We start from the raw sequence: 22,880 nt of genomic DNA, 5'->3' as shown, positions 1-22,880 counted from the left end.
GTTGCAAGGCTTTTGTTAGCTGAAAAATACATGTCTGACAAAACACTTCAGAGCGAATGACTGACAGGTGTTTTATCATAGTAAAAAGTAGGTGAAAATGCAAAAAAAAAATTAAGATTTAAAAGCTTAGTTGGCATGTTACATCTCTTCAATGATACTCTTCAGCACAGCTAATCCTTTAAAATCTTCTCACTATATTTGTATTTCAATATCTTTTCACAGGTGTCTCTAGTATTTGATTCTAGTTGCTCCTAATTGTATCCTTGAATCAGAGAGGTTCAAAGCGCTACCAATCGGAATTTACCCCTTCTTAGGAAGAGCTAAGCATTACATAGGACTGGGCCCTATTTTTATACATCTTCTAATTCTGGCTTCTCCACAAATTTACTTTTGATCTCAGTGTTCTCAGTAATGTATTTCTCACCCCCTGTCCCCCAAACTTTGTTTTGTGCGTATTTAGGTCTCATGAAGATTGAGAGTCTAACAGCTCTTACTTGCTATAAGACAAGTATGGACTTGTATTGGTCTGTATCAGCCTAGTGGTTAAATTTCTGAGAAGACCACTGCCTGTCAGTTATTTCACGAATAAAATAAAGTAACTTTTTGACTCTAGTCTTAATTTCAGCCAATATAAAGAAAGTAGAATATAATATAATAGCGATTTCAGCTACTGCCTGGGTATAGGCAAATCATACTCCCCTTTGGAGATCTGTATGTCTCTAATGTGGAAGTGGTTTATAGGTGGTCAGCATCTTTATTTGGAATATGAAGCATGTCACTTTCATAATGCAGCCAAGTTAATTCTTCATTTAGTTGATTTTTTTTTTTTTGGAAATCCATCCTTATGGGAGTTTTATCCCCATATTCTATTCATGAAAGCGATGTCTAAATTGTTTCAGATCTTTCATCTGATTATTTTCTTTTTTACTACACTTTAGCATGCACTTAATTCAGGTGGATTCCGTGCAGCGTTGGATGGAGGACTTGAAGTTGATGACGGATTGTGAATGTATGTGTATTCTTCAGTCCAAACCAATCAGCACAGAGGAGGATGCACAGAATGAACTTATCCTTTCATCACAACATAGTGCATATGATAACTTGCAGTTATTGTTAAAAAGGGCTTGGATCATAAGCACAGAGTTGACCAGGATTGCTCAAAAACTAGAGAAGAACAGATGGCAAAGAGTTCACAGCATGACAGTAAGAGTCAATTGTCACGTACGTTCAATGATAAACGAATACAATAGCTTCACTAGAAATTCCTCAGAAGAAATGCACCAGGTAGGATTATTTCTTCAATATTGATTTGTTTGTCAATTTGAATTTATAAACTATCTTTAGAATTTGGGAGCTGATAGATCTGGTGAGGGCAACCTTTGTATTTTTTTTTTAATTACAATAATGGCAAATCATTCTGAACAGTGAGAAAGACTCCATATCTCAGAACAATCCAGTCTCCCTGTGGGTGTATAAACAAACATGTCTTATGTTTGGATTAGTGTTTTTATGGGCCTGATTCTGCCACTTTTACTTATGTTGAGTAGTTCACTCCATGTGGCCTACTGGAATTGAGTCTTATTTTCAGTTAAGATGTAGAAAATGTTCTTATGGGACTGGGACTGGCTTAGCTCCAGTTTTTATCTCTATTATAATTAACCACAGATGCCAATAAAAAGGGAAATTAAAGAAAAAAAAGATGTTCACAAAATATCTTCTTGACTATTTCTATTTACTGTAATCAAGTGTAATCTTATTGAAAGAAGATCTATATTGCATACATTATTTCAAACACATTTTTGTCTTTTTTCCCCCCTGCAGTTTGAAAAACTTTTAATTGAAAAATGTTCAGAATTTACAGCAGTCACGGAAAGGTAACTTCAATTTTCTGAACTGGATAGTCAGTTTTGCTTCTTAACTATTGGTTACAAGCTGTGACAGTTTTAATGAGGGAGGCAAATCCAACTAACGCTCGTTGAACGTTTAATTGAGTATGTGCAGCTTTCATTAAAATGCCCTCTGATTATTGGGCCATCAGTGCCTTAAGTTAGGTACTTAGTTATATCCATATTTAGACCCTGATCTTTCATTAGGATCTGTTGTTGAACAGGGAACTTGGCATGGAACAAGGATCAATGCTAGTGTATTGTGATGCTTTACACCCTCAGGGCTTTAGGCACTGAGGGTGAAAATCTTGCTCTATTGAAATAAATAACAAATCTACCATTGACTTTAGTGGGGCCAGGATTTCAAGCTAAGTTTGAAAACTGCAGTCCTGGTTCATGTTTGAAAACAATGATACCACATGTTCATGTACTGCTGCAAGTTTTTTGTTAGTCTGTTCCCTAAGCACAGATATGTATTCACTGGCATTAGTTAGGTTAGAGTCACTGATATAAGCACTATACAACATTGTTAAAGTGAGAGTTGTGAAAGAATTCTTCTCATGCTGATGCTCTGATTCTAACAGAACTTTCCTTATTTGCACAGTCGCGCCAATCAATAGTCTCATTTGATTTACTTTAAACACAGCCTGTCATTCATCTTTAGAAAAAAACATAATACATAATTACCAGAAAATAGAAAATGTGTTTCTTGAACACTGTTGCTCTTCATGTGTGTCCTAGAGCACACTCTGATGGGGTAGGCAAACCCCACACTGCAGAGCAAGGAATTAAGGAACAGCTTTGGGCCCCAGGCAGCCCTGCCCAGACACATCTGCAGGGCCTGCACAAGCTGGAGGCAGGGCTTTAAAAAGGGGAGCTGAGCAGCTCGGAGGCAGGCAGTGGAAGGAAACAGATGGCTGATCTGAGGGGAAAGGACTGCCCAGGAACTCACTGCCTGGGACCTGACAACACATGCCTGTGCAAACGCACAAAGGAGAAGCAGGACAGAGTGTGTGGGTCAGAGACTTGATTGGAATGATTTACACAGGGAAGCTGAATGAGACCAAAGTAGGAAGTGGTCAGGGGAGGCAGCAGCTTAGCTCCCCAAGGTGTTGGGTGTAGTTGCCCCTGGTCTCCCCTACCCACTCCGAAAGGACAATACAACAAGAGCCTTCACTTCCAGTGAGAGGGCAGCTGGAAAAGATACTGACTGTTCAAAGGCCCAGCCCTGAATGCCCCTGACTAAAGGGAAGGACTGAAAACCCTTGGGATGGGGGCGCTGAAGGACAGGGCTGTGCTTCAATGGGGAAATGTACTGTCAACCATCACCTGACCACTAGGTCATACTGTCAGTTGTTCATCTTCTACAGACTCATTGACTTCGGTCAGAGCTGTAAGTGCTGAGCACTTCTAAAAATCAGGCTATTTGTGCATCTGCTTCAATTTATATGGGCTATGAGTGGTGGATGGGAAGTGGTGAGGTTAAAAGAACTGCTGAAGGGAGTGGCAATGGGGATGTTGAATGACTGAACTGTTTATTGTTTTGCTTTTTCTGGGTTTTGTTGGTTGCATATATGATCTACTAATCTTAATTCAAGTAAATGAGTTTTTTATGGGGGAATATTATATAAATCCCCCTGGTCCCTCTGTTGGCTGCTTCTGGGAGCCGCCTGAGGTAAGCGCCGCCCAGATCCGCACCCCAGCTCCTTGCCCAGGTCGGAACCTCCTCCCACACCCTAACTCCCTCCCAGACCCTGCACCCCAACCCTCTTCCCAGCTCTGAGTCTCCTCCTGCAACCCAAACCCCTCATTTCTGGCCCCACCCCGGAGCCCACACACCCAGCCAGAACCCTCACCCCCTCCCACACCCCAACCACCTGCCCGGGCCCAGTGAAAGTGAATGAGGGTGAGGAAAGCAAGCGATGGAGTGAGCAGAGGGCAGGGCCTTGGGGAAGGGGTGGGGCAAGGATGTTTGGTTTTGTGCAATTAGAAAGTTGGCAACCATAATCTCATCGGATATTATAAGCTAAACAGAGTTGGGCCTGGTCAATAATACTCAGATAAAGATATCCAAAGACAACTAAAGTGCTCTAAGAAGTTGTGCGCATAATTCTGCAGACCAGTGGTTCTCAAAGCTGGTCCGCCGCTTGTTCAGGGAAAGCCTCTGCTGGGCCGGACCGGTTTGTTTACCTGCCGCGTCCGCAGGTTCAGCCAATCGTGGCTCCCACTGGCCGTGGTTCGTCGCTCCAGCCCAATGGGGGCTGCGGGAAGGGCGGCCAGCACATCCCTTGGCCCACGCTGCTTCCCGCAGCCCCCATTCGCTTGGAGCAGCGAACCATGTCCAGTGGGAGCTGCGATCGGCCGAACCTGCGGACGTGGCAGGTAAACAAACCGGTCAGGCCCAGCAGAGGCTTTCCCTGAACAAGCGGCGGACTGGCTTTGAGAACCACTGCTGTAGACCTCACTCTAGTCTTTGTCTGCATGAAAATAATGCCCCTCCACAGTGCTAGGAAGAACTGTACAAATGGAGGCACAATCTTTTAGATGTGATACAAAACTGAGACCCTGACTATTTGTGGCTGTTCTAATAGCTAATGACATATTAGATGAGTAAGAATGTTAACCCTGGTAATCCTGCCCCAAATTTTTGGATATTTCTTATTGTTAGCATAGAGAACATTGTTACTGTTTAACAATATTTTGGCTACCCAAATTCTTCCTGTATCTGTAAAAGTTATTCTCCATCTTCCCTCATGGAAACTGTAGCCAAGGGTTGTTGGGCACAGAATGGCTCTTGCATTCAATCCTTGAGGTTGCTGTATTTTCGTAGTGGTAAGTGCTCTGTGTGTATAGAGGGCTAATTTCTGCTCTCAGGTACACCATTTTAAATCCAGACTAACTCCATTGACACGGACACCTTGACTTATACTTATTAGGGCCTTGATCCTACTCCCATTTAAAATATGGAAAATTAAACTTACTGAGAAAAAATTTGGCTCTGCAAATAGAGGACGTACATTCCTACAACTGAAATGCAGACACCTCAGGGTGGATCGCAGCAGCCATTTGATGTACAGCAACACTAAACTTTAGTCAACAGTGGTGGAGTTACTCTGGATATATCCCAGTGTACTTGAAAACAGAATTTGTCACACAGTCTATGAAGTGCATTGTGAACCTGTAAGATATTAATTTATAATATTATCATTTGACTTCTTCCTTACCTTGGACAGACAAGACTTTGCTAAAAGCCTCTTCTGACGTTAACTATAATAAGGCTGCACCTTGACTTGAACAGTTGAATCTCCATTATTAACATTTGTGCAACATAAAGTGCTTGGTTAGCTCAATCAGCTTGATAACGGTGATGCCTAATGTGGGTATTTTTCTCATTCATTTCCCTTCAATTTCTTTTCAGGTGCATACAAACTGAAGACAAACGGACATTACAGTCCATGAAATCTTGTATTAATGAAACATTAACCACAGTCGCACAGTATTTCGGCCAGTTGATAGAATTGACCTTAACATATGAGATACAGGTCAGTAAAAGCTGAATGCATTTGTTTTAAAACATCGTATTGAAGGGGAGTGTTTTTTTGTTTTGAATGGTGGAAGTAAAATATTTACAGCCCTCAGTCCCTACAAACCTGAGGTTGGTGCTTCAAGCATCCTGAAAACCGTTCCAATTTTGTTTTGAGACAGAGTATCTCATAGGCCCTGAAAGTAACCTATTCAAGTCTTCCCATAGCCCATCACTGATCAGACCCTTCTCTGATTTCATCTGCACTTAGTTTTTCCAGTACACCAGTATATTTCACTTTCTTTGTTGATTGATCTGGTTCTGATATTCCCCCAAAAATAATCATGTGGCTGCCTGAGTTGGTCACTTCCGCTGTCAGGCTCTCTTCAGTTTAAGGAGGTGACCTCTGGACAGTGTCCAAATAATGATTCAGTGCAATGGATCTGCTTCCACTCATGCTGTTGTTGTTGTTGTTATGCTTATTACAGTAGTGCCTAAGGACCAACCAAGAATGGGGCCCCGTTGTGCGAGGCACTGTACAGACCAGTAAAAAGGGTAGAACACACAAGCAGAGTGAAAAATATGATGGGTGGGTTTAGGAGGTAGATCAGATAATTGAAAGCGAAAGGAGATGAAAGGGATAGGGAAGGGGTTAAGAGGGTCAGGTATGGAAGACAGGTGAAGAGACACTAAGGGAAGGAGGAAGAGGGGACTGTCATAAACATCCAATCAATACAGATCAGTCAAAACTTTGGGAAGTTCTCTGAATGTCCAAAGGTCCCTGCATTGACTGTTTCTGCTCCTACCAGCTGGAGTCTTCAGCTCCTTTTTGCCGTTTCTATCTCAGGGCCATATGATGGGAGGTTGGGGAGGTGCCATGTGCCCCTAGAGCATCCGTGGTCTCTCCTGCACTGTTCTGGGGGTGGGAAGGGAGCTCCAGCTGGGCCCCATTTTACCATCTTATGCAAGGGGAACAGTCCCTGCTTTGGATCCTACTGGCTGGAGTTGCTGTCTGGCTCCTCTCCGCAGGTTTTCCCCACAAGGCCACATCGGTCCTAGACTTTAGTTCTAGTGAGTGAAATATGTAGGGGAGCGCTGGAACGGTGGGGCGATGCGGGCGGTTGGGCTGGGGCCTCCCCCAGGTGAGTGGGGCGGAGGGGACACAACGGGGTGGGTGATACCGCCTGCGCTCCTCTGCCGGGGAGGGGCTACTCCCCCCCGAATCGCGACGTGCTCCTGCTGCCCTGTCCCAGCTCCTGCGCGCCCCTTGCCGCCTCGCGATGAGCAGCGGGGCGGGCCCAGCCTCGGAGCTGCCCCTTCCCTGAGTCTTGCCTCAGCATCGGCTGCGAGGCCCCTGGACCACCACGGGGGTGGGTCCTTTCAGGCCTGCTTCAGCCGTACACCCCTCCAAGCCTGCAGAGTAGGGATTTGCCCTGGCCCCCTAACGACCTCTCTCCACGGCTGTGCCCCTGGGAGAGGCTGCATTGCAGTGCTACTGTCCACATATAGCTGGTGTGCTGTGACTGGGGGCTCCTTGGGGCAGGGACCAGTGTCTTGTGTTTGGTTTCAGAGTAGCAGCCGTGTTAGTCTGTATTTGCAAAAAGAAAGGGAGTATTTGTGGCACCTTGGAGACTAGCCAATTTGTTTGAGCGTGGGCTTTCGTGGGCTACAGCTCACTTCATCGGATGCATTCGATGGGGTGGGCTGTAGCTCATGAGGGCTTGCGCTCAGGTGGGTTGGTTGATCTCTGGGGTGTCACGGGTACTCCTTTTCTTTTTGTCTTGTTTTTGTGCAGTGCCTGGCACAGCGGGGCTCCCCTACCTCAATCCAAATAAGGTATAGAAAATATGAGGATATTCTGGGAACTGAGGGAACCGGGATTGTTTAGTCTGCGGAAGAGAAGAGTGAGGGGGGATTTGATAGCTGCTTTCAACTACCTGAAAGGGGGTTCCAAAGAGGATTGATCTAGACTGTTCTCAGGGGTAGCAGATGACAGAACGAGGAGCAGTGGGGGCGGTTTAGGTTGGATATTTGGAAACACTTTTTCACTAGGAGGGTGATGAAACACTGGAATGCGTTAACTAGGGAGGTGGTGGAATCTCCTTCCTTAGAAGTTTTTAAGGTCAGGCTTGACAAATCCCTGGCTGGGATGATTTAGTTTGGGATTGGTTCTGCTTTGAGCAGGGGGTTGGACTAGATGACCTCCTGAGGTCCCTTCCAACCCTGATATTCTGTGATTCTGTGATGTAACTGTGTATGAGCTAAACAAGCTCATTAGCCTTTTTTTCCCTCCCCCAAACCAGAAAATAACCAGTTAATGAAAGATGGAAAAAGACACAAGCAGTGCCTCTTCTTACTCACAAATAGAAGATTTTTCTCCATCCCCACGTAAGACCAAAGGATGCTGGAGAACAAACCCCTACTTGCACATAATCTTTTCAGTAAATGCACTGTATGATCATAGAACTTATCATTTAACCACCTTTTGGAAATATAAGGACTGAGACTGTGGCATTGGATTGGGATTACATATATATTTACCCTGGGAACATTCTTTAAATGGTAACAACTCAATCTGTACCAATCTGGCTAGATTTAAACTGGTGACTTGCTCGTTATGCCATTATTAATTCCCTTAACCATCTATTATGCTCTGTGTATTGTAGTATTTGTGCACACTTCAGAGCTGATGCTAATACAGCCCAGAAATGTTATGTTTTCACTGCAGAAAAGGAACATGAAGGGCTGAGAATGGAGGAAATAGTTATAGTACTTTGATTACTTTGCCAAAATTAAATTGCTTCTGTGCTCTAACTTAGAGCAGAGTTTAACTTGTTGTCTTAAGAGATTCAAACCCATTATGGCCTGTTTGTTACCTTCCTCTCTGTCTAATATCTTAGTTTTAAAACAGATTGTTGCCAAGGAAATGGGAAGCTAGAGAAGCAATTTTCAGCATTGCAGAGCTAAGTCGAGGTAACAAGCTGCCTGCTGTTGAGCTTTAGTTATGTTTTATGGGAACCATATGTAACGCCACAAATGATTCCAAGCATAAATAGCTGTGTAAATAATTTAAGTAATTATTTCAATTTAGCAAATGAAGTAACTAGGCTGTACTTAGACTTTCCTTTTTTCTTTACCTTAACTAAAAGGTAGAGAAGTAGGATTCACTTTATAGTTAAGGACACTATCTTTGTGTGAAATATCGAATCACTTAATTTTAAGGGAAGCAGAAATAATTTCTCTGAGCGATTGTATATGGAAGAGCAGTGTGTGTTTGAGTGGGTGAAAATATGGAAAGAGTTCAGGGTTACTAATACAAAAGCACTTTTAGAAACTGTTTAAAATCTTTTTGCTTTTGTTTTATGTTACCTGGCATAGTACATTATACAGTCCCTCCTGAAAAATGTGTCCCTCCTCGGAACTCAAAGGATCTATTCCTTTTGTTCTAGTGCTCAGAGTCCATTAGGATAGTTACTGAGGCTGCCCATTGACTGGATGCCTGGTCTCTGTGTGCTTGGCTAAAACTAGAAATTTTGTGAGCTAGTATAGCACAAGTATGAGTCAGGTGAGCCTGTTGAGGTCAGAACTGCCAACTCAAACAGCATCTCTCTGTCCTGATTAACGTTACTGTGACGTTACACCCCATATTCTTCATAGAAATATGGTTATGATATGAATGTGGCCTAAGATATATTTTATGCAAGATGGGTCTTGTAAGGTATCATTGGAAAGGTTATGATTTACTGAATGTGATTATCCAATTTGAATTCATGTATAATTTCTGTATCTAAAGTTAGAAATATTGACTATGTAACAATTACAAATGGGTGTGTACTTGGGGGAATGCTCACCAGACAGTAAGCAATCATCCTGGATAAGCCATTAAGGAGAACCATAGAACTGTGCAGATACTAATCTCCCTCCTTCCAGAGAAGTGTCCTGGAACATACTTGTCACCTGGTATTAAACACCATGTTGGACTTCTAGTAATTTCCCACTAAAAGGCGGGGGAGGTCAAGACTGGGAAACAAAAGATTCCCGCCTTATGTAAATCTTATTTAAGGCTGGGGAGTAGGTTGATCTGGACTCTCTCTTCACTGCCTTCCCAACCAAGAAGAAAGACTGCTAAAAGTACCTGAAGAGACAAAGGAACTAAGCTGAGGGAAAGGCAAGGGCTGAGTTCAGACTGAGACAGAGGAGTCTAGTCTGTAAAGAGAAATAACTGGAAATCTAAGCTACAGAAACTCTGCATCCTGCCTTAAGTCAACATTTAGGGTGAGAAATTACATTTTGCAATGTGTTTCTTTAGTGAATCAAGTTTAGTTTTGCGTGTTTTGTTTTATTTGCTTAGTAATCTGCTTTGTTCTGTTTGCTATCTCTTATAATCACTTAAAATTTACCTTTAATAGTTAATACACTTATTTCTTGTTTATAACAACCCAGTTTGTGCAATTTATAACTGTGTGTAGGGGGAGAAGTTGTGCATATCTCTCTTCACATTGAGGGAGAGGGCAAATTTTTATGAGCTTGGGATGTGCAGATCTTTCTATATAGTGCAAGACAATATTATCCTGGGTGTACTTTCCAGAGGGACGCCACGCTGGGCAAATTCCTCGCTGAACCTTCCCATAGAGAAGTGTTTGCAGCCTCTGTGTGATTCTACAGCCGGTGCTCCCTACGTACGTACGTACGTACGTGTGTGTGTGTGTGTGTGTGCATGCAGCTAGGGAGCCTGATTCAGCAAAACAGGGAGAGGGAGCTCAGGCTAGAGGAGCAGGAGGGCTGAGTGAAATCCCAGTGCATCACGTGGCATCCCAGAAGGGGGGTCCAACCCGTCACAGTTGCCATGGATTGTGAGGATTTTACTCCTGTCTGGATAAATGTTAAAATGTAAAACAATAGGTTCTGTGGCTTTCTAAGAAGACTTTTTGGGCAGTGGTGCTAAAAGTTAAAGACAGAAATACAGCCTGTTGAAGAGAAGAGGACTGAATTTTGGCTCATAAGCTTATAAGTGGGGATTTTTTTCTGTACTTCTTCCAAAGATATGAGAAAAATAAAGATAGACTCATAGATATTAATGTCAGAAGGGACCATTATGATCATCTAGTCTGACCTCCTGCACAATGCAGGCCACAGAATCTCACCCACCCACTCCTGCAATAAACTTCTCACCTATGTCTGAGCTATTGAACTCCTCAAATCGTGGTTTAAAGACTTTGAGGTGCAGAGAATCCTCCAGCAAGTGACCCGTGCTCTACGCTGCAGAGGAAGACGAAAAACCCCCAGGGCCTCTGCCAATCTGCCCTGGAGGAAAATTCCTTCCCGACCTCAAATATGGCGATCAGCTGAACCCTGAGCATGTGGGCAAGATTCACCAGCCAGATACCCAGGAAAGAATTCTCTGTAGTAACTCAGATCCCATCCCATCACAGGCCATTGGGCCTATTTACCATGAATAGTTAAAGATCAATTAATTGCCAGAATCATATTATCCCATCATACCATCTCCTCCATAAACTTATCGAGTTTAATCTTGAAGCCAGATAGGTCTTTTGCCCCCACTGCTTCCCTTGGAAGGCTATTCCAGAGCTTCACTCCTCTGATGTTTAGAAACCTTTGTCTAATTTCAAGTCTAAACTTCCCGATGGCCAGTTTATATCCATTTCTTCTTGTGTCCACATTGGTACTGAGCTTAAATAATTCCTCTCCCTCTCCGGTATTTATCCCTCTGATATATTTATACAGACCAATCATATCTCCCCTCAACCTTCTTTTGGTTAGGCTAAACAAGGCAAGCTCCTTGAGGCTCCTTTCATAACACAGGTTTTCCATTCCTCGGGTCATCCTAGTAGCCCTTCTCTGTACCTGTTCCAGTTTGAATTCATCCTTCTTAAACATGGGAGACCAGAACTGCATACAGTATTCCAGGTGAGGTCTCACCAGTGCCTTGTCTAACGGTACTAACACCTCCTTATCACTACTGGAAATACCTCGCCTGATGCATCCCAAGATTGCATTAGCTTTTTTCACGGCCATATCACATTGGCGGCTCATAATCATCTCCAATACTCCAAGGTCCTTCTCCTCCTCTATTACTTCTAATTGATGCATCCCTAGCTTATAACTAAAATTCTTGTTATTAATCCCTAAATGCATAACCATACACTTCTCACTATTAAATTTCATCCTATTACTATTACTCCAGTTTACAAGGTCATCCAAATACATAGCTTCTCTTTCTTAAAAGCTGTATTTCTTCTTTGTAATGATAACATGCACTGGTGGAGAGAACAACATTAGATGTAGCATCATGGAGCCTCTCCTCTTCTAACAATCCCCTTAATCTGTGCAAATGCAGTGGTACACATGCAAAACCAAGATAACGATTTTAAAAGAAAATATGCATTTAATCAATTACATTTACTGGCGACTTAATCAGTGTTTTTTCTGTCACAAGGCCATGCACTGACTATGATACTTCCTCTATAGTTTGAGGGTCGTTAATAGATCTTAGCAGAATCCTATTATAGAACTGTGGAAACTAGAAGAGGAAAAGGCCTGTTAGGTCAGTAGTCTGCAGCATTACCCTGGTGTAAAAATAGGAGATTCATAGCATTATGTCAGTTTTGAGCTAGGCAAATTAATCACCCTTTGCAAATCATAGAATAATTCCATGCTAAATCAAATAATGTTCTCCCAAATAATTGCAGTGCTCTTTGTTCAGTATTTTAAACGTTGTTATTTTCTTAATAGAGATCTCTATATAAAGAGGTGTAGGGGCAAATTCTACCCTCAGTTACATCTATGCAGTTGAAATAAGTATGGTAACCCAGTGTTAACAAGGGCAGAATTTGGCCCATACAATGTCTTTTTCTCTCTCCCTCCCTTCACTGTGTGATTAGTAACTTTGAAACTGGTTAAACTGACTAGATTCAGTTACTCCAACCTAAAAGAAAAAACACAGCTATCCCCCCTTGATTCTTTTCATTGGAAGTAACTGGTGTTTATTACCTTTTGTGTTGCACAGAATCTTGTGAGACAAATAAATTCATCAGATAATATATATATCACCGAATCATCTACCAGTGGTTTATTCAGCCTTACCCAAGAGGGTGCTCAATTGTGCCGCATCATAGCTAAGGTAAGGTGCACACAAATTCATTCAATGTAGAGTTAACTGGCTATTTTTTTTTTTATAGTTGAAGTGGTCCAGAGGTTTCCCAAGTGTTGGAGGTGCAATGCTGGGGAAGCTACTTCCTGTTCAGAGAGGAATCCAGTAGTAAATCTAGAACTGGATTAATTACCATGTATTATGGGAATGGTTGGTTTAGAGTTACTAATTGGACATTTATGATAAACATACTGTACAGGTTGTAATATGAAATTCTATAGTGCAGCAGGCTGGAACTTTTTATTTCAGCTAATCCAGTTTAATGAAAAAATAAATTTTTACTTTAAGAAACCATGTTTTTCTTTTTTTAATTTAAAAATATCAAAAGAGACGGACATACAGGGGAGTGGCAGCTGGGTAGAGGATGGCACAGATGCTGTTGCATTGCAGGTGTCATGGAACATGTGACCCTATCTCAGTACTGACATTTTAAGTGTAATTGTGGTGTTCGTAATGTAGCTATTTATGTAGAGGTTGAATTTTTCATGAGGCGCTAATTCAATATTTTCCCCCTTAAATTTCCATCTGTGCGGCTAGAAGAGCTGAATGGTAATGGTGGAATTCTAAACCCTCCTGAAATAGGCCATGATTCAGTCTGAACACAAATAGAACACAGCATGTTTGTTAAGGGGATAATTACATCACATCACTGTATTATGATGACAACCCAGAAGAACCGGCCTTACTGGAACCCAGCCTTGTTATTGGTGCATGAATTGGATAGAGAGGGCTGGCTGCTTTCCTGTATGGCTAACCTTTTGTCGTCTATTCTCTAGGGATAGGCTTTTGATGAGTTACGGGTTGTTATGGGCTTCTTAATAGTGTATGCTCCCATCCTCACCACCCCAAACACTGTGTACTAGGCATCAGAGTGACCGCTGTAATTTCTAACCTACTGTCCACTGGAATTTTATGCTTCAGTGAAAACTACTCTTATTTTACTCCAGAACAGCGTTTTGAAAATTCACTTTGTGCCATTCAAAAATCATATGCCATATACAACCCCAGTCTGTACACAACATCTATTGATATCAGCGGGAATTCTGCCATGAATTGAAGGATATCTGAGAATAAAGGAGTCTGTTGTTCCCTTGATATTCAGGCCTAGCATCTATTAATATTTATGAAACTTACATGGACATGGACAAGAGGAGAATGGACCATTCACGTTTCTAGTTTCCTTACCATTTCTAAATCTGCAACTAGCTGTGGATATCTTAAATTTATTATGTGTTTTGCTTAGCTGTTTAATTCCACAAGCCATTACAAGAATAAATCCAGGCATTTTTGTAGTAAATTATCTTTTGCCCATTGACAACACTTAAATTTCAATTGGATCAAGACATTATTTCTTATCAGATATAAAAGGAGCATCATGTTCTTTTGAGACATATTGATTGATAAAACTTTGAATTTCTGGATGGATGTATGAATTTAACTGACACTCTGTAGGAATTTAACTGATCATCATTTTCAACAGGAAAGGGCAGTAGACGCATGAAGAATTCATTTTTATCTGTCAGTCATTTTAGCAGCTTTTAGAAACATTTAGCATCAATAAAGAGTAGGCTTAAAACGTTTTGTTTATGTTTTTAAAACTGAAGATGCATTGTAAGGTATAGGCAGTTAAACTCTACTTGAAGTCCCAAAAGGAGTTTCAAGGAAGAGTGCTAGTTTATGACTAGAGTGAAGACAGTATGCTGTCAAAAGAACTAAAAACCTGTATTTATAAATTTGTTTTCAAATCTAAAAGAAAATAATAACCCCAGGAGAAGATATGTCTTTTAAGAGACTCATGGCCGAATAAATAATACATGAACACCAAAAGAGTTTGTGTGACTTCAAATTAAAGTAAAAACAACAATTACTAGTTTAGTCTATCAATGAAAGTGGAGGCTTGCCCATTGTATGTTGGTATCCTATGCTATTTGTATAATTTAATTGATGTCAATTTCTCTAACATACATTTTCAGGATCTGTATAAATATTGGCAAACCATGAACAAGTAACATAGGGTTTGATCCAAAGCCCACTGATGTCAATGAAAATACTTCCAGTAGGTTGGGCACTAATAGAGTTTACAAAAAAACAGTTTTATTTTGTTAGCCTCATTGCAGTTCATTTTCCCTTACAACCTAGTATAATATACTTATCTTGTACCACTTAATAAACTTTCTTTAAATCCTCAAGTTAAACATTTAACTCAATAGCTCTGCAAAATACCAAGAAGAACAAGTGTGCTACTATATTTATATGATTATTGAGCAGCATCTTTACTTTAAAATGTAATGGAGAGTAGTATCCCCCCTGCTCTGCTCCTGGAAATTGGCAAAGATGCATCTGCATAGAGCCCAGTGGAGGGAGGAAAACAACCCATTTTATGCAGAATGGCTTTTTCGTACAAAGAGGATTCTATTGGCATGTAATAATACTAACACTTAACTCTCATATAGCACTTTTCATCAGCAAATCTCGAAGTGATTCACAATTTTTAATGTATTTATCCTCGCAACACAGCACTGTGAGGAAGGGAAGTATTGTTATCCCCATTTTTACAGATAGAGAACTAAGGGCTTGTCTTCACTTACAGAGGATCAACACTGCGGTGATTTAGTGGGTCTAGTGAAGACCCGCTAAATCGACTGCTGATCGCTCTCCTATCGACTCTGGTACTCCACTGTAACGAGAAGCATAAGGTAAGTTGACGGGAGAGTTTCTCCCATCGACCCAGTGCAGTGTAGACACCGCAATAAGTCGACCCAAGGTATGTCGACTCCAGCTACATTATTTAAGTAGCTGGAGTTGTATAACTTAGGTCAACTTAGGCCCATAGTGTAGACCTGCCCTAAGTTAAGGCACAGAAAGGCTAAATAACCTACCCAAAGACACAGGAAGTCTGAGATAGATTTTGAGGGTGCAAGGATCCTTACATCTACTCTAAATGAGCAGCCAAGTATTCTCTCAATGTGAGGGAATCCCCAGCTGATACAAGCCAGCATAGCAAATGACATGATCTTCTCTTTCACTTCCTGAGGCAGGAATTGTACTGGGAGTGGGAGAAGATGTTTCACGGGCTGAAGCACACTGTGCTCTATAGATTGGAACTTATAATGGCCTCTCAGGAGATTTATAAGCTGGCGCAAGTGCCTCTTTAGGCCTCTAGCCAGTCCCGGGATTATGGAGCAGAAAGGTGGCTTAAAACCACCTTTGCCTTCTGTCTCCTTGTTAATGAGACCTTTAAGGTTTTCTACGGTGCTTCTGGAAATTCTGCTGTCATTTAGCTGCCTCAGTTCAGTCTGCTATAACTAGAGATTGTTTCTCTAATGAACGTTGCAGAGCGTATTAGAACTGAAGTGATTACCTGCAGCTATCAATATTGGTTATACAAGGGATAAGAGGGCAAAGTATGTCACAGCTTTATAGAGGAAAATCTGCACACTCTAAAATGCAGCCATTTGGCTGGGTTTCAAATGCAACCCAACATCTGTATATGTTACTGTGATGTATTCAATTAATTACTCAGTCCAATGCTTGTCCATCCTTTAAGGAAGCAGAACCATTAGTATGGCCTGATCTAAAAATCCATAGTTGAAATGTTGCCAAGTTTGTTTTGGTAACCTATCAAATTATTTAGAGCTCTCCTGTAGACAGCATTAATTGCATATTGGGTTTGGGTTTAATGTTATCAAAATAAACATTTGTTTAAAAAGTCCAGTCTTATCTCTACAATTGTGAAAAGAAATGCGAACATGATGCAGGTGCATTTAGTATAATGTTACAAACATGTACATTGTGGGCTGATGTGGTGTGACTCAGCAGTTACTTCCACTAGTGCAAAATGATGATCTTCAGTTTTGGTAGCATTTGACACCCAATTTGCACTGGTGTAAAAGACTACACAAGGTGCAGGGCAGTAGTGAATCGGGCCCTGTGTATGTTCACTTTAAAAAAAAAGGTGTCATGAATGTCCCCTAATATATAGTAAATACGAACACCATATACATTTTTAAACTGCCACATGCACACAAATACGTGCACATGTATAAAAAGGGCTAAAGTGCCATGTAAGAAAATAAAATGCTAGTTTACCAAAAGGTAAGATAGATCTATAGTGAAAATAATATTTCTCACATAGTTGTTTGTGTTTTTAAATGGATTCACTTTGGCTTTATTTGCAACCCTTTGTGTGCTATTTACTACTATAAATACTCATGGAAAAACGATTTTTAAGCTTTTGTGTTTGAATACTCTCAGAAAGCAAGCCATGGACATGACTGAATATTTCAAATAGTGAAGAAAGTAGAGAAAATCTCAGTGTGTTTGCATAAATGCTGTGACTAGAAAAGTAAGCAAAACTGGTCAGTTTTTCACTGATCTCTATTTCCAATGGTAAGATGATGATGATCTTGAACCTGCTCAGGTGGACAGAAGGGGAGATGTGTGTGTGAGAGAGAGAGAGAGAGAGAGAGTCTTTCCTCCACTCCTTATTATTATTTTTTTTGCCTTTCTGCAGAGGCAAACCACAGACCAAGTACTTTCACTTCCTGAATGCAAGGACAGTACAAGTTTGTTACTGACACTAGAATGAGACTTAGCACATGGTTCCACATTGGCCAGCAGAACTTTACCAGTGAAGGTCAGAGGAGAACATGTATCATCCTGTAGAAAGGTGGCAGAGCTCCCATTCTAGTTTCTAAACCCCAGAGCTCTAAGAGACATTCTGAGGCAGCCAGAATGCTTCCTGGGACTCCCACTGATTCCCTCTAACAAAGGCCCAAGACTATACAGACTCCATATAAAAAAGAATCTCCATCTACCACTGAAGTGAAGGCACACTGGGGAGTGAAATGCCACAACTGTTTAACAGCACACTGCAACAACACACAAACCACAGGGGAGCTGAAGGCAGGTAGAGTGTTATTACCATGGCCAGAATGTTAGGTTGAGTGCTATGGAATCTTTAATTTCATGAAGGTCAGGGCCTTCGCAAGCAATTACAGCAGCCCCTTACATGATGCTCACCCTTGGTTCAAAGAATATTGACTCAGAGGGAAACCACCTAATGTTATCACCACTGCCTACAGTACCCTGGGCTTTTTTTTTTTTTTTTTTGGAGGGGTGGGGGGAGTCTCTCATTAAAGTACTTTTCATGGACAAGCCACCTTGGGTAATGACAAGAATATAACCTGTAGCAGTGTGGCTAGGCCACATTGGTAGCCTCAGTGAACGTAGACACACAAAGATGCATCTTCATCTGTGCTTGGGAAGGAGTGTTAGACATTCTGATGGGTCTGATTTTTCAGATGTTCTCAGCACCCCCATTTCCCCTTGACTTAACTGGAATTGTGTGAGAGCAGCATTTCTGAAAGCCAGTCCCTAAACTGTTGAACTGTGAGGGAGATTTTATAAGGCTGAATAACTGATCCATGTGCTGTTCACTTTGCTAAGAGCAGAGTTTTTCTATGAAACACAAACAGCTTTATGCTGTAATTACAAATACACCTAAATAATAAATATTAATTCTAGCAAACAAATGACTTTTGCTAATACCAAATATCCCTACAAAATGCATGCATGAATCCAGCCTGTACAGTGTTGTCATGCTGACTCATCTGGAGTCTAATCTTGCCCCCAGTAAAGTTTAATGGCAAATGTCCTATTAACATCAATGGGTGCAATTTTAGGACAGAGCTGCCAACATGGTTCAGGCTAGATGTGGATCAAGTCCCTAACTCCATGTTGTCACTCAAAGCATACAAGATGTTGATATTAAAGGTAAACAATACACACTGCAACAGATTATCCCTGTCTTGTGTTGGTAGGCAGGATGTAGAGAGTACAAAGAATATTTCCCTGCACAGTTCCAATGGGAAGGCTAGAACTTTTTAAAATTGAAACAAGACTTTCCTTTTGTCTGTCTGTTTGTCTGTTCTTTGGGAGAGGCAGACAGGGAGCAGTTATGCTGTGAGAAGCTTGGGCCAGGTATGAAAAATCCTCAGTGCCGTACCCAGAAATGACTCATTTGAAACCCCAGACATGTAAGTAAATCAGGGAATGTCTAGAAAGATGCGATTAGGTTTATTCCTTTTATTTCTTTATGGCTTATGGATTCCTTTGTGTTAACCTCAGGTGCTTTAGTTTTGCTTGTAACCTTTAAGCTGGACCTCAAAAGAGCTATTCTTGATTCTTGATCCTTGTAGTTGGGTTTTTTTTTAAATCTAGCAAAAGCCTAAGTTCCCAGATGTATTTTCTTCTTTTTTTTAATTAATAAAATTTACCTTTTTTTAAGAAAAGAATTGGATTTTTGTGACATAAAAGGTTTGTGCACATGTTTAATTAGCTGGTGGCAACAGCTGATTCCTTTTTTTTCCCTTTCTCAGCTCTTCCCTGGACGGCGGGTGAAAGGCTTTAGGAAAGGAAGGAATTTCCAAGTGCGCCTTCCTGGGTTCTCAAAGGGGTTTTGCCCTTAGGGGGTAGCAGCATCTGCCAATCCAAGGTCAGAGAAAAGCTGTAACCTTGGGAGTTTAATACAAGCCTGGAGTGGCAAGTATTAATTTTTAGAGTCCTTGCAGGCCTCCACCTTCTGCACTCAAAGTGCCAGAATGGGGAATCAGCCTTGACACCACACCTCTGTGGGGGTCTGCTCTGGCCCTCTCCACCAGCTTCTCTGCTGGCTGCTTGCCACGTCTCTCCACCAGTTGCCCTCCTAGCCACTTGACATGCCTCTCCACCAGCTACCCGCTCATCAAGATGTCTTCAGGGCTCCCACACACACTTAACACAGCTCTTGGTGAGTTCAGCTCTCAGTGATTTCAGCTGCTCGTGGGAGAACCTCACTGCTGGTTTACCATGGGCAGTCTCTTGCAATAGAGACGCTGTCCCAAAGTAGGTCTAATACTTAGACCTAGGTGTCAGTGATTTCAGCTCTGCAGCATGTAACAAGACTCTCAATAGAGTCTAAATTAGCTTTTTTATTAAACCATGGAAAGAGGAAGGATCAAATAGTGTCTGGGACTCTTAAACGGGGCCCACACCACCAGGTACACATACCTGTCTCCACCATCTCACAACTCATTGGTCTTTGGAACCCAGTCTAGCGCATGCTGTTCAGTTGAGGGTCAGTCCCTCCATTGGGGTATGCCAGGTACAGTTCTGCTGCCCTCGGTTCACATAAGAAGGGTAGCAACCCTTTATTACGCCTGCCCCAATAATAAGGAGACTGGGGATCCAACACCAGCCACAAGTGATCATTTGGGCAAGCAGTCCCATCATGCTGAGCACCTAGGCAGGGTGGGTGTGTCCATGCAAACGAGATCGGCTTCTGAAGTCTTTTCCCACACCTCACCACTAGATATCAGGGGAGAACTCATCCAGACTCTGCTTACAAGTGCAATCTGAATGACTGGTAGAAACTGGCAACAACATGAGAGGCTTAATTTGTCCTAAATTGGTATTTGAGCTCCACTCTGTGGTGTCCATAAAACAATGTTAAAATGCCTTATTTGAGCAAACATGGAACTGTCAAATGGGTCAGAAGCATCCTTTCAAATGGCTTCTTTACCATTGTGCGACCCCAGGGTTGAGTCTGAGGAAAAAGTGGTTTGTCTAAGGTCAGAAGGTTCTTTACCCACTCACTTATGGCTAATATTTATATGGCAGTAGCACAATTCGTGCCAAATATGTTCCAAACAGTGAAGTAGAAACGTTCCCTTTCTCAAAGAACCTTTAGATGTTGCCAACTTAATGTTTCTTCTTTGAAAAAAATGTGGATAGTGGATGCATCACGCAGTTGTATCATTATTTCTCCCATGCACTACAACTTATTGGGCCTGATTCTCTGTCACCCTGCATCTTGTTTAGTCACTTACACCAGTGCACAGTGAGCACACACCAGATCAGAATAGCAGTATTTTTATGTCTCTTTTGTATTCACTGTGCAGTGGCATAAGTGACTTTTTGAGGTGCAGGGCAAAAGGAACCTGGAAATGAGTCCACGATTTCCTTCAGTAGCAAGGTGAAAATTGATGTATTTTTTTGTGAAATCTCAGCACCACACACACACACAAACCCCTCAGATATTGATGTTTCACGTTAGCCCTATTTCAAGCCACTATTCACTGGTGAAAGCTAGCGTGGGGGGGGGGGGGAGGGATAGTAATTTATAATAAACAAACAAACACACAAAATTGTTCATGCAGCTTTTAGACTCATTTTCCCTGAGCATCAGAATCTACTATCTCCATCCCATGTCTGTGCCCTCTTCCCCCACCTCCATCTCTCCCCCATTTCAGGTTTCACAGATTATCTAAGAACTAGGGCATTAAAACCATGGTAAGGTTGTATGGCTAGTTGCATGAGGTTGATTTGTTTGATTCTTGGTGGAGTTTTTGTTCTTTTTTTTCAATATGTTACTTTGCTAAAGTTTAAAAGATTCTGAAATAAAAAAAACCCAAACTGAAAACCTATCTGGCCTGTTATTCCTGTTGAAGGCACATTATATTAATTAGAAACGAATAGTTTCAGTTTTTTGTGAAACCTAGAGTGTTCATGCCATTATGTCAGATTCTAAAACTGTGTGGTGGGAAAGAGTTATTCTTTTGACCCAGCCTGGCAGAAGATCAGTTGGGTCACTTTAGTGCTTACTCAGCAGTATTAAAAGTAGCATCTCTAAAGCAAATGAGAGACAGGGAGGGAGAAAGGAAGTCCTGTAAGGGGAAACCCTAGGAACAGATAAACTAGTTTTGTGTGTGGTGGTGTTATTCTGAATAAAGAAAAAGCCCAGGATTTGGCTGTAAGTTTTGGACAATAATCCATTTTGTGTGTATGTGTGTACATGTACATGCCATGGTGACAATGGGATGGAGACCCTACTAATGTGTATATACTTTTAAAAGCAAACAGAATTAAAGCAAGGGCCTGGCATAAGTTACTGGCTGTATCATTGTCTGGCCATTGCAGGGCTATTTTCACAAAATACTTCTCTTTGTTACAGTATGTCTGTTATATTTTTGTTCCCTTGGACCTTCCATGTCAAGACTCATTAATCATGGAATGATCATTAAAAATCAGTCATTAGGCTTTGAGATCATAGGGAGACCTCAACAACCTGAGTTATAAATCTTACCCATGGAGTCTAGCACTTGTGGAAAATTGGTTTACGTGAAACAGATTGTTTCTAAATTAATTCTGCTTCATGACAGCTAAAAGAACCAACAAAAGCCAATAACAAATAAATAGTACATAAATAAAGGAAAAATACCACTCAAGAAACAGACTTGCTGTAAGTGAATCTAATTACCAGATGAACAATTAAGGGGTAATACTAATGGCTTGTGATTTAATACTGTGCTAATAGTCTCCTTACAAGAGAGAAATGCTAAGGGTGAAGCTGCCAGTACTGGGCTTGATATTCTAATTCAAGCCCCTTAATTATGCCCCAGAGTGCTCAGTCCCTACAGTACTCAGAGGAACTGAAGACAATATAAGATGCTATTCTGATTGCCGGAACATTTTGGTACATTTAGTTTGGCTCAGGTTTCAAGCAAGAATTTGGGTGGGAAAGGGGAAAGTGGGCTTAGATATGTCAGAAGCTCTTGGAAACAGGCACAGCTCTGTGAGCTCAACTTCCTTGTTTTCTCTGAATTAGTTCACACATCTCTAATTATTACGTATTTTAATCTCCATCAGGCTAAATCCTTCTATAATTAGTATTAAAGGTGCAGATACCTGTTCTTGCAAGATCCTGGGAAGTGCTGAGAGTCTTCAGCTCCCCTTGAAGTCAGGAGCAACTGAGAGCTTTTGGGTTTGGTGTTTGTTTATCTCAAACTTCAGTACAGAAGCAGAAATCTCCCTTTTTGGCTTTCCTAGATTCATTACTTATGATCAACACTTTACATCTCTTCAATCTCAATACAGCCCATAGCTATGAAACAAATAGATAGTATATCCTGCTGAGCAAGTTGTCGATAACTCACGTTCTGCCCATGTTAGACAAAAGCAGGATGGCTGTTATCACACAGAAAGCTTGCAATAAATGTGCCACCATTGTTTGGGAATTAGTTGTGTCATCCATTCTAAACATTCACTTATTAAGACTGAAGTACAGAAATACAGATCTTCAATAAAGAGCAATGTTCAGTGTGTCCTCTTTGTATCTGACAAACTGCAAGGACTTTAGAATCTGAAATAATCAAATGCCTGATTGCACTGGGGTTAGAAAAAGTGCAGTGCACTAACTCTACTGTATCTTTTTCATTGGTGTGTTTTGAGCTTAATTAATTAATATTTGAAAAGCATTTTT

General features: G+C 41.4%; 1 protein-coding gene across 1 annotated transcript in view; it reads left to right on the top strand.

Moving 5' to 3' along the window:
* INSC (INSC spindle orientation adaptor protein) overlaps positions 1–22,880 on the top strand; it is a 153,457-nt gene that overhangs the window by 58,799 nt on the left and 71,778 nt on the right. The window contains exons 4-7 of the mRNA XM_073350627.1: positions 939–1,284; positions 1,822–1,874; positions 5,305–5,428; positions 12,437–12,550. Of these exons, the coding sequence (XP_073206728.1) occupies positions 939–1,284; positions 1,822–1,874; positions 5,305–5,428; positions 12,437–12,550 (637 nt within the window). The remainder of the gene's footprint in view (positions 1–938; positions 1,285–1,821; positions 1,875–5,304; positions 5,429–12,436; positions 12,551–22,880) is intronic.

The sequence above is a fragment of the Lepidochelys kempii genome, chromosome 6, assembly GCF_965140265.1.
Source record: "Lepidochelys kempii isolate rLepKem1 chromosome 6, rLepKem1.hap2, whole genome shotgun sequence".
Taxonomy (NCBI): domain Eukaryota; kingdom Metazoa; phylum Chordata; order Testudines; family Cheloniidae; genus Lepidochelys; species Lepidochelys kempii.
Note: the sequence above shows the minus strand (reverse complement) of the source record. Positions and strands in the feature narration are given on the sequence as shown.